General features: G+C 50.8%; 1 protein-coding gene across 1 annotated transcript in view; it reads right to left on the reverse strand.

Moving 5' to 3' along the window:
• Positions 1 to 1,946: 1,946 nt before the first annotated feature.
• Positions 1,947 to 11,628, reverse strand: part of erp27 (endoplasmic reticulum protein 27) — a 16,099-nt gene continuing 6,417 nt past the window's right edge. Inside the window, exons 5-7 of the mRNA XM_080217741.1 lie at positions 10,316 to 10,441; positions 7,191 to 7,388; positions 1,947 to 1,988 (exon numbers count right to left, since the gene is read on the reverse strand). Of these exons, the coding sequence (XP_080073867.1) occupies positions 1,947 to 1,988; positions 7,191 to 7,388; positions 10,316 to 10,441 (366 nt within the window). The remainder of the gene's footprint in view (positions 1,989 to 7,190; positions 7,389 to 10,315; positions 10,442 to 11,628) is intronic.

Consider the following 11,628-nt stretch of genomic DNA (forward strand, 5'->3'; position numbering starts at 1 on the left):
TACACTGTCCCCCATCAAACACTCCCAGGACAGGGACAGCACAGGGTTAGATACAGAGTAAAGCTCCCTCTACACTGTCCCCCCATCAAACACTCCCAGGACAGGTACAGCACGGGGTTAGATACAGAGTAAAGCTCCCTCTACACTGTCCCCCATCAAACACTCCCAGGACAGGTACAGCACGGGGTTAGATACAGAGTAAAGCTCCCTCTACACTGTCCCCCCATCAAACACTCCCAGGACAGGTACAGCACGGGGTTAGATACAGAGTAAAGCTCCCTCTACACTGTCCCCCATCAAACACTCCCAGGACAGGGACAGCGCTGGATTAGATAGGGAGTAAAGCTCCCTCTACACTCTCCCCATCAAATACTCCCAGGACAGGTACAACATGGGGTTAGATACAGAGTAAAGCTCCCTCTACACTGTCCCCCATCAAACACTCCCAGGACAGGTACAGCATGGGGTTAGATACAGAGTAAAGCTCCCTCTACACTGTCCCCCATCAAACACTCCCAGGACAGGTACAGCACGGGGTTAGGTACAGAGTAAAGCTCCCTCTACACTGTCCCCCATCAAACACTCCCAGGACAGGTACAGCACGGGGTTAGATACAGAGTAAAGCTCCCTCTACACTGTCCCCCATCAAACACTCCCAGGACAGGTACAGCACGGGGTTAGATACAGAGTAAAGCTCCCTCTACACTGTCCCCCATCAAACACTCCCAGGACAGGTACATCACAGGGTTAGATACAGAGTAAAGCTCCCCTCTACACTGTCCCCCCATCAAACACTCCCAGGACAGGTACAGCACGGGGTTAGATACAGAGTAAAGCTCCCTCTACACTCTCCCCATCAAACACTCCCAGGACAGGTACAGCATGGGGTTAGATACAGAGTAAAGCTCCCTCTACACTGTCCCCCACATCAAACACTCCCAGGACAGGTACAACATGGGGTTAGATACAGAGTAAAGCTCCCTCTACACTGTCCCCCATCAAACACTCCCAGGACAGATACAGCACGGGGTTAGATACAGAGTAAAGCTCCCTCTACACTGTCCCCATCAAACACTCCCAGGACAGGTACAGCACGGGGTTAGATACAGAGTAAAGCTCCCTCTACACTGTCCCCCATCAAACACTCCCAGGACAGGTACAATATGGGGTTAGATACAGAGTAAAGCTCCCTCTACACTGTCCCCCATCAAACACTCCCAGGACAGGTACAGCACGGGGTTAGATACAGATTAAAGCTCCCTCTACACTGTCCCCCATCAAACACTCCCAGGACAGGTACAGCACGGGGTTAGATACAGAGTAAAGCTCCCTCTACACTGTCCCCCATCAAACACTCCCAGGACAGGTACAATATGGGGTTAGATACAGAGTAAAGCTCCCTCTACACTGTCCCTCATCAAACATTCCCAGGACAGGTACAGCACGGGGTTAGATACAGAGTAAAGCTCCCTCTACACTGTCCCCCATCAAACACTCCCAGGACAGGTACAATATGGGGTTAGATACAGAGTAAAGCTCCCTCTACACTGTCCCCATCAAACACTCCCAGGACAGGTACAGCACGGGGTTAGATACAGAGTAAAGCTCCCTCTACACTGTCCCCCATCAAACACTCCCAGGACAGGTACAATATGGGGTTAGATACAGAGTAAAGCTCCCTCTACACTGTCCCCCATCAAACACTCCCAGGACAGGTACAGCACCGGGGTAGATACAGAGTTGAGATTGTTGGAGTTACGGAGCAGCAGGTTGTGAGTTTTTGTAAGTTTAAAACCAGGTTAATATGTGGGTTTTGTGCCTGTAGTCATTATGGAATCAGGAGCTGATCCTTTCCCAATAAATCTTGAAGCTTTATTTGTGACCATTCGCTGTGAATTTAGTGTCAGGAAATGCAAACACATAACGAAACTCTCCCTCTCTGTGCTTTACAGTTCCTCAGACGGGGGCCTTGGAGGCTTCACTGGGCTCTGAAAAAGAGGGAGAGAAATTTCAGCTGCTGTAATCTTGCCACCTCTCCCTCCCCTATCCATCTCTCACACCCCCTGCATCCGCCACTCTCTCCCCCCATCTGCCATTCTCTCCCTCCTCCATCCGTCACCCTCTCCCCCTTCCATCCACCACTCCCTCCCCCCTCCATTCACCACACTCTCTCCTCCATCCGCCACCTCTCCCCCCATCTGTCACTCCGTGCCCCTCAGTTTCCACACACTTCTCTCCCTCACTCTCTCCCTCACTCTCCTCCTTCCCCCTCAGTCTCCGCTTTCTCTCTCTCCTTGCTGTCTCCTATTCTATCTCATTCTCATTTCTCCTCCACCTTCTCCTGAGCCTTCCCCCCCAACGTCCCCCCTCCCTCTCCTCTCTCTCTCTCTTCCCCTCTCTCTCTCTCTCCCTCCCCTCTTCTATCCCTTTCTCTCTTTCTGTCTCACACTCTCTCTCTCATGTTGTTTGGCTAATTTGAACCTGAACTCTATTTAGTCGTGTTCGCTCCAAATCTCTGACTATTAACCTCCACCCCCCTTCCCCATCTCCCACCGCACCAGTGATCTCAGTACTGAGACTCCAGACTCAGGCTTCCACTCCTCACTGTGAGGAAATGTTTGCTGACAACCCCCTGAACAGCGTGGCTCTCAGCCAAAGGTTCTGCACTCTCTCTCTCTCTGTCTCTCTCTCTCTCTCTCTCTCTGTCTCTCTCTCTCTGTCTCTGTCTCTCTGTCTCTCTCTCTCTCTCTGTCTCTCTCTCTGTCTCTGTCTCTCTCTCTCTCTCTGTCTCTGTCTCTCTCTCTCTCTCTCTCTCTGTCTCTGTCTCTCTCTCTCTCTCTGTCTCTCTCTCTCTCTCTGTCTCTCTCTCTCTCTCTGTCTCTCTCTCTCTGTCTCTGTGTCTCTCTCTCTGTCTCTCTGTCTCTCTCCATACCCTGCTGAACTCCTTCCTCCTCAGCAATCCCCCTGGGCTGACGGAGGGTCTTGGGGTGAGAGGGGGGGGGGGCGGGGGGGGGGGGGATAAGTTTCACAGGTGCTGAGTAATTCTCAGAGTCCAGGTTCCCTGGAACCTCTATTATCCGTGTCCCAGCTGGTGGGAATGTTGTTTTTGGATCTGAACTGAAGACATGGGGATGGAGTTGGGATTCGGGAGTGTGTGCTGGCATTAGGAGTTTACCACATCCTGTGTGGATGTGGTTAGGATGTCCCACTTTGTTCTTTATTTAACACAAAGCTCTGTGATCTAAAATAATAACATTAGAAGCTGGAAAAGCAATGTGAACCACAGGCTTAGACTGAACGGAGAAATAAAATTCCTTCCCTCATTAACCTGGAAAATCTGACTGTTAATCTTCATATTCCATCGGCTGGGACACTGAGTTTAAAAATTGGCAAGTCACGTTGCAGCTTTATAGAACCCTAGATAGGCCACAATTGGAATATCGTGTTCAATTCTGGTCACCACACTATCAGAAGGATGTGGAGGCTTTGGAGAGGGTGCAGAAAAGATTTACCAGGATGTTGCCTGGTATGGAGGGCATTAGCTACGAGGAGAGGTTGGAGAAACTTGATTTGTTCTCACTGGAGTGATGGAGGTTGAGGGGAGACCTGATAGAAGTCTAACAAGATTATGAGGGGCACGGACAGAGTGGATAGTCAGGAGCTTTTTCCCAGGGTGGAAGAGTCAATTACTCGGGGGGCACAGGTTTAAGGTGCCTGGGCTAATGTTTAGAGATGTACAATGCAAGTTTTTTTACACGGAGGGCGGTGAATGTCTGGAACTTGCTGCCCGGGGAGGTGGTGGGAGCAGGGACAATACCAGCATTTAAGGAGCAACTAAACAAATACATGAATAGGATGGGAATGGAAGGATTCGGGTCCCCTCAGTGGGGTGGCACGGTGGCACAGTGGGTTAGCACTGCTGCCTCACAGCTCCAGGGACCTGGGTTCGTATTCCCGGCTCGGGTCACTGTCTGTGTGGAGTTTGCACATTCTCCTCGTGTCTGCGTGGGTTTCCTCCAGGTGCTCCAGTTTCCTCCCACAGTCCAAAGATGTTGGGTTAGGTTGATTGGCCGTGCTAACATTGCCTCTTAGTGTCCTGAGATGTGTAGGTTAGAGGGATTAGTGGGTAGGATAGGGGGGTAGGGCCTGGGTGGGATTGTGTTTGGTGCAGACTCGATGGGCTGAAGGGCCTCTTTCTGCACTGTAGGGTTTCTATGATTCTATAAGTGCGTACGGTTTTAGTTTATACAGGCATCATGACCAGTACAGATCTGGAGGGCCGAAGGGCTTGTTCCTGTGTTGTACTGATACTTGTTTTGGAGAGTTTGGGAAGCATCGACTGGCAGGTTTCGGGGAGCTGAGAAGAAACACAGGGACTTTACAGGGTTAATCCAGGTGAGGTTAACTCTTTCATCCACAGTTGTTGTTTAACATGTCAGTAAATGACCCGGGGAAAGTTAAATGAAGACTAATTTTACACATGGCCTGTCTGACCATTAGATACTTCAGAAACCGTGTCTGCCTAAATTCTGTTCCGACATTGTCACAGGCAAGTGTTTACAGACAGGATCCCATTTCAATCACTCACACAAGCAGGGTCAGGTTTGCTTTAAAACTGAATGTTAGAATCAGAGTCGAACAGGAATTGCGAGCATTTGAAACACGGATTTCTGCTTTCAATTCTCAAACTGTCTCCTATGATGAAAGTTCTCACCCTGTCAGGGGTACAGCAGGAATCCCTCCCTGTCCCCACCTCCTCGCTGACTGCAGTGTCCATTCCTTATATGTTTTTTTCTGGGACGTGAGCATCATTGGCTGGGCCAGTATTTATTACCCATCCCTAATTCCCTGAGGTTAACCACATTGCTGTGGCTCTGGAGTCGCAGGGAGGCCAGACCGGGTAAGGACGGCAGATTTCCTTCCCTAAAGGACATTAGTGAACCAGAATGGTTTCATGGTCATAGAAACATAGAAGAATTATACAACCCTGTCAGGGCAGAAGGAGACCATTTGGCCCATTGAGTCTGCACTAAAAACAATCCTACCCAGGCCCTATCTCCAAGCATTTACCCTAGCTAATCCCCCTGACATGAAGGGGCAATTTAGCACAGCCAATCCACATGTCCTGGGAGTGTTTGATGGGGGGACAGTGTAGAGGGAGCTTTACTCTGTATCTAACCCCGTGCTGTACCTGTCCTGGGAGTGTTTGATGGGGGACAGTGTAGAGGGAGCTTTACTTTGTATCTAACCCCGTGCTGTCCCTGTCCTGGGAGTGTTTGATGGGGACAGGGTAGAGGGAGCTTAACTCTGTAACTAACCCTGTGCTGTACCTGTCCTGGGAGTGTTTGATGGGGGGACAGTGTAGAGGGAGCTTTACTCTGTACCTAACCCCGTGCTGTACCTGTCCTGGGAGTGTTTGATGGGGACAGTGTAGAGGGAGCTTTACTCTGTATCTAACCCCATGCTGTACCTGTCCTGGGAGTGTTTGATGGGGACAGTGTAGAGGGAGCTTTACTCTGTATCTAACCCCGTGCTGTACCTGTCCTGGGGGTATTTGATGGGGACAGTGTAGAGGGAGCTTAACTCTGTAACTAACCCTGTGCTGTACCTGTCCTGGGAGTTTTTGATGCAGGGGACAGTGTAGAGGGAGCTTTACTCTGTATCTAACCCTGTGCTGTACCTGTCCTGGGAGTGTTTGATGGGGGGGACAGTGTAGAGGGAGCTTAACTCTGTAACTAACCCTGTGCTGTATGTGTCCTGGGAATGTTTGATGGGGACAGTGTAGAGGGAGCTTTACTCTGTATCTAACTCCGTGCTGTACCTGTCCTGGGAGTGTTTGATGGGGGACAGTGTAGAGGGAGCTTTACTCTGTAACTAACCCTGTGCTGTATGTGTCCTGGGAGTGTTTGATGGGGGACAGTGTAGAGGGAGCTTTACTCTGTATCTAACCCCGTGCTGTACCTGTCCTGGGAGTGTTTGATGGGGGACAGTGTAGAGGGAGCTTTACTCTGTATCTAACCCCGTGCTGTACCTGTCCTGGGAGTGTTTGATGGGGGGACAGTGTAGAGGGAGCTTTACTCTGTATCTAACCCCGTGCTGTACCTGTCCTGGGAGTGTTTGATGGGGGACAGTGTAGAGGGAGCTTTACTCTGTATCTAACCCCGTGCTGTACCTGTCCTGGGAGTGTTTTTGATGGTGCTAGCAGTGGAAAATGCTCCTTGCTCTCTGTGTAACGAGATGGAAAGCTGGTCTCGTTGCCAAGAGGCAGGTGCTGAGTTTGCACCTTTTTTTGGGTAAGGATCGAATTTGTTCCCAATTCTCACACTGAATGGATTCTCTGTGCCGGGGAGCTGGGAAGGTGAGTGCCCTCTGCTGGTCTCGGCTCAATCAGCAGCTCCGACCGCACCAGGACCAGTCACAGTGATGTTGCAGAGTTCCAGAGGGACACTCACAGCAAGCGCGTCCCCCAACAACAAACTGCATTGATCTAGTGCCTGCTCCGTAACGTCAGCTGCATTTCCACACAAGTCATTCTTCAAGTTACTGAAGTAAAACTTCACAAGGAAGTAAATTCAACCCCAGGCCACACAATCTGTTCAGGTGGATATCAATGCCGGTCAGAGAGGGAATGTTGAAGAAGGGAATAGAGAGGGAGAAAGTTTTAGGGGAGGTTTTCCTGAGCGTAGGGCCTCAAACAGACTGAGCCACAACTGCCAGTGGAGAGGTGGGGGTGGGTGGGAGGTGGGGGCAGGTGGTGGTGGTGGGGGGGGTGGGGGATTCACTTAAAACAGGTTTGTGCAAGAGGACAAGATTCCACAACAGAATCATAGAATCCCTACAGTGCAGAAGGAGGCCATTCAGCCCATCGAGTCTGCACCGACCACAATCCCACCCAGATCCTATCCCGCATATTGACCCTCCTAATCCGCTGACACTAAGGGTCAATTTAATACGGCCAATCCACCTAACCCACATGTCTTTTAGAGTGTGGGAGGAAACCAGAGCACGCGGAGGAAGCCCACGCAGACATGGGGAGAATGTGCAGACTCCACACAGACAGTGACCCGAGGCTGGAATCAAACCCTGGTCCCTGGCACTGTGAGGCAGCAGTGCTAACCACTGTGTTACTGTGCCAATGCGCTGGGGGTGATTTGTTCCCCGCTGTTTAGCCAAGTACGACCGTCACCCACCTTGGCTTTCCCATCCATGAAGTTGTTACAGAATTGCCGCAGAGTCTCTGCGCTGCTGTTGTTGGCCTTCATCACATCCACCATCTCTGTCTCGGTGTGAAAGAGACAGAACGCAGGGAGCTCAGATTCCTTCACCTTGAAATATGAAATCACGCGGGCATTCTCCCTCACATCAGTGTTAACCAGGACAAAAATCACCTGGGGGAGAGAGAGAGAGAGAGCATTTTAAATTTTTATTAAAGTTTATTTATTAGTGTCACAAGCAGGCTTATATTAACACTGCAATGAAGTTACTGTGAAAATCCCCCCGTCGCCACACTCCTGTTCGGGTTACACTGAGGGAGAATTTAGCACGGCCAATCCACCCTAACCCGCATGTCTTTCGGACTGTGGGAGGAAACTGGAGTATCCGGAGGAAACCCACGCAGACACGGGGAGAACATACACACATACAGTGACCCAAGCCCGGAATCAAACCCAGGTCCCTGGAGCTGTGCTAATCACTTGTGCTCCCGCACCATCCAAGTGGGAATTATAAACAAAAACAGAAAATGCCGGAAAATCTCAGCAGGTCTGACAGCATCTGTGGAGAGAGAATAAAGCCAGTGTTTCCAGTCTGGATGACCCTGTGTCGGAGGCGGTGGTGGCACAGTGATTAGCGCTACTGCCTCCCAGCGCCAGGGACCCGGGTTCGATTCCTGGCGAGGGTCACTGTCTGTGCGGAGCCTGCACATTCTCCCCGTGTCTGTGTGGGTTTCCTCCCACAGTCTGAAAGACGTGCTGGTTAGGGTACATTGACCCCAACAGGTGCCGGAGTGCAGTCACTAGGGGAATTTCACAGGAACTTCATTGCAGTGTGAATGTAAGCCTTACTTGTGACCAATAAATAAACTTTAGTTATTGTGGAAGCAGTGTTGATGGGCCGAAGGGCCTTTTCTACAGTGGGTGTCTCTCTCATTCTAGAAGAACAGATATTACGGTCCACACCAGGCCTATCTTGAAATTTCACACAGATTATCTGTGATCAAATTCCCTTCCACCGGAATCGAACACTTGACAATCTTCTTGTTGCTGGTGGAATTTCAAGGTTCACTGAATTTTGAACGATCCCTCATCCTCTCTGGGGAACTGTGAAGCATTAGTATAACGAGAAGGTGTCTCCTCATTGTGAGGGACATCAGTGTCAGCAGCAGAATGTAACATTAACAGGAAGCGAGTGTGGGAGCTCGCTGGAAAATTAAACCGGGCAAGTTGTGAAGCAAGTTCCCAGTCCAGTCCTTCCGCTGGCACGGGCTGGGTTTACAGGACGCTCCCTGGTGTCAGGGTCAAGAGGCTGCCAGTCAGTGCCCACAGCTCGAAACACTCTCACTGCACCAACTAACTCAGGCCGGCTGCACTGTGATCGCAGACTGGGGTGTGGATCTAACACTGAGTTAGAAACCGTGTCTCTTTCACTGTGGTTTTTTATGTCTTGTGAAAGAAATTGAGACACAATTTATAGTCAATTAAGTACTTTACAAGTCACCCTCATAATGTAGGACACACGAGAGTCCATCTGTACACAGCAAGATCCCACACACACACAATGACCACAGGATGGATATTGGTCCAGGGATAAATATTAACTCCAATTTACCGGAGAAAACACCCCCACTCCTTAAAATAGTGGCAGCAGAATCTTAGAATCCACAAATGAAAAGGCAAATAGGATCCTATACACAAACCAGCACTGCTGACAGTGCGGCACTCCCTCAGCACTGACCCTCTGACAGTGCGGCACTCCCTCAGCACTGACCCTCTGACAGTGCGGCACTCCCTCAGTACTGACCCTCTGACAGTGCGGCACTCCCTCAGTACTGACCCTCTGACAGTGCGGCACTCCCTCAGTACTGACCCTCTGACAGTGCGGCACTCCCTCAGCACTGACCCTCTGACAGTGCGGCACTCCCTCAGTACTGACCCTCTGACAGTGCGGCACTCCCTCAGCACTGACCCTCTGACAGTGCGGCACTCCCTCAGTACTGACCCTCTGACAGTGCGGCACTCCCTCAGTACTGACCCTCTGACAGTGCGGCACTCCCTCAGCACTGACCCTCTGACAGTGCGGCACTCCCTCAGTACTGACCCTCTGACAGTGCGGCACTCCCTCAGCACTGACCCTCTGACAGTGCGGCACTCCCTCAGTACTGACCCTCTGACAGTGCGGCACTCCCTCAGCACTGACCCTCTGACAGTGCGGCACTCCCTCAGTACTGACCCTCTGACAGTGCGGCACTCCCTCAGCACTGACCCTCTGACAGTGCGGCACTCCCTCAGTACTGACCCTCTGACAGTGCGGCACTCCCTCAGCACTGACCCTCTGACAGTGCGGCACTCCCTCAGCACTGATCCTCTGACAGTGCGGCGCTCCCTCAGCACTGACCCTCTGACAGTGCGGCACTCCCTCAGCACTGACCCTCTGACAGTGCGGCACTCCCTCAGCACTGACCCTCTGACAGTGCGGCACTCCCTCAGCACTGACCCTCTGACAGTGCGGCACTCCCTCAGCACTGACCCTCTGACAGTGCGGCACTCCCTCAGCACTGACCCTCTGACAGTGCGGCACTCCCTCAGCACTGACCCTCTGACAGTGCGGCACTCCCTCAGCACTGACCCTCTGACAGTGCGGCACTCCCTCAGCACTGACCCTCTGACAGTGCGGCACTCCCTCAGTACTGCACTGGGAGTTCCATCCTCAAAATCGCTCTTTGCTTTCTTGAGTAGGATTTGGATCCAGTTCCATCTGAACCTGAAGTGAGAGAGGTGACCGACAGCAGAAAGGGATTAGGGCCTCATCCTCTCATTATTCCAGCTGAATTCCTACCCAGGCACCTCATTCCATCATATCCTGCGACTGGAATATCCTCAAGTGTGTCAGTGCTCTGGGTAGCTTTACTCTGGGAATTACAGCTCATCACCCCAATACTCTGAGTCTCAGCAGCTGCACTGAGGCAGGCTGGAATCTACCTCACTCTCAGCATCTCTCTCCAAAGAACAATCTGAAGTGAACAGACTGGGGTGTGAACTATTGGATTGACGCTCAAAGTCCTTTAGAAATTCCCTGCTCCATGGTGTCTGTGACTCACCTTCCCCCGATACTCTCGGGCAACATCATGGAACAGTTTGTGAATCGCTGGATATCCGGATGATTTCTTGCTGACCAGGAGAAGGAGGTGAAAGGGAATTCCGGAGCCAAAAATCTGAGTTGCATCCTGGGAAAGAACAGAAGGAATCAAAGTAAGCTGCATTTCCAGCTTGTTATCAAAGACAATATTTATCCCTACGTCATGGTAAATCTTGAGGGGAGCTGCTATTGGTGGAGAGTAATTGCCCCATTCTTTCCCTCTCCCTCATCTCAGTGAATATTTAGCTGGTATTGACTCAATAGCTATGAGTTGGATTTGGCTGGACTTTGTTGATTGGATTGTGTCGGTTTTAGTTTAGTATTGGGTTGGATTAGGGTTAGGGTTGGTGTTGGAGGTTGGGATGAGGTTGCAATGGGGTTGGGGTTAGGGTTGGGTTGAGGTTGGTTTGGGGGTTGGGTTGGGGATTGAATTGGGGGTTGGGTTGAGGTTGGAGTTGGGGTTGGGTTGGGATTAGGATTGAGGTTAGGGTGGGGTTGAGGTTGGGGTGGGGTGGGGTTGGATTGGGGTTGGGTTTGGGGTTGGGTTTGGGATTGGGGTGGGGTTGCGGGGGGTGGGGTCGGGATCGAGTCGGATCAGGTCGGACCAGGCTGTGTTGGACGGGGATGAAGTTCTGTTCATTGCTGCTTTGCTATTGGTTTCAGGCCTCCAGCTCTGGTTGGATATTTCTTGGAGGTTCCTCCCTCCTCCCACTTCCTGTCTCCACACTTCTGCCATTGGTCACTTGACATCTCCATTGCCATGGAGCCCAACTTCACATGGCCAATCAGAACACATATAGTTTCATCATTATCCAATTGGATCATTTGTGGCTAATTGTCTTCTTGTTAAAAACCCCTGGGGTTGAAGATGGTGGATTTTGCTGTGAAACTCTTGGGTTAAACCTCCCTGGGGTTACAGTTGGAGATTAATCTCCGATTCCTCGTGAGATTGCAGCGTGGTGTCGTTTGGAGAGGTCAGGATGGTTTTTGTTACATCAGAATACAACCAGTGAAGATATTTCCCCTCTAATCACACCGGCTAATCCTTCCTACATTATCCTGGAGAATTCCCTGGGTTGATTCTTTATGTGAAAAAATAACTCGAATCAATTCTAAATTCATCAGTTATTGGTCTTTCCGTGTGCTCAGATTAAATGGGGATTTTTTTATTGGCTTGAGTTGGTTCTAGATTCCAATCTGAGGGCAAAGCAGAGGTTTGCCGTGTGTTCTAGTGTTTTATAGATTGAATGTGATGAGGTGGATTGTCCCTGAGCC

The sequence above is a fragment of the Carcharhinus amblyrhynchos genome, chromosome 35 (genome assembly GCF_965287045.1).
Source record: "Carcharhinus amblyrhynchos chromosome 35, sCarAmb.v2.hapA, whole genome shotgun sequence".
NCBI lineage: Eukaryota > Metazoa > Chordata > Chondrichthyes > Carcharhiniformes > Carcharhinidae > Carcharhinus > Carcharhinus amblyrhynchos.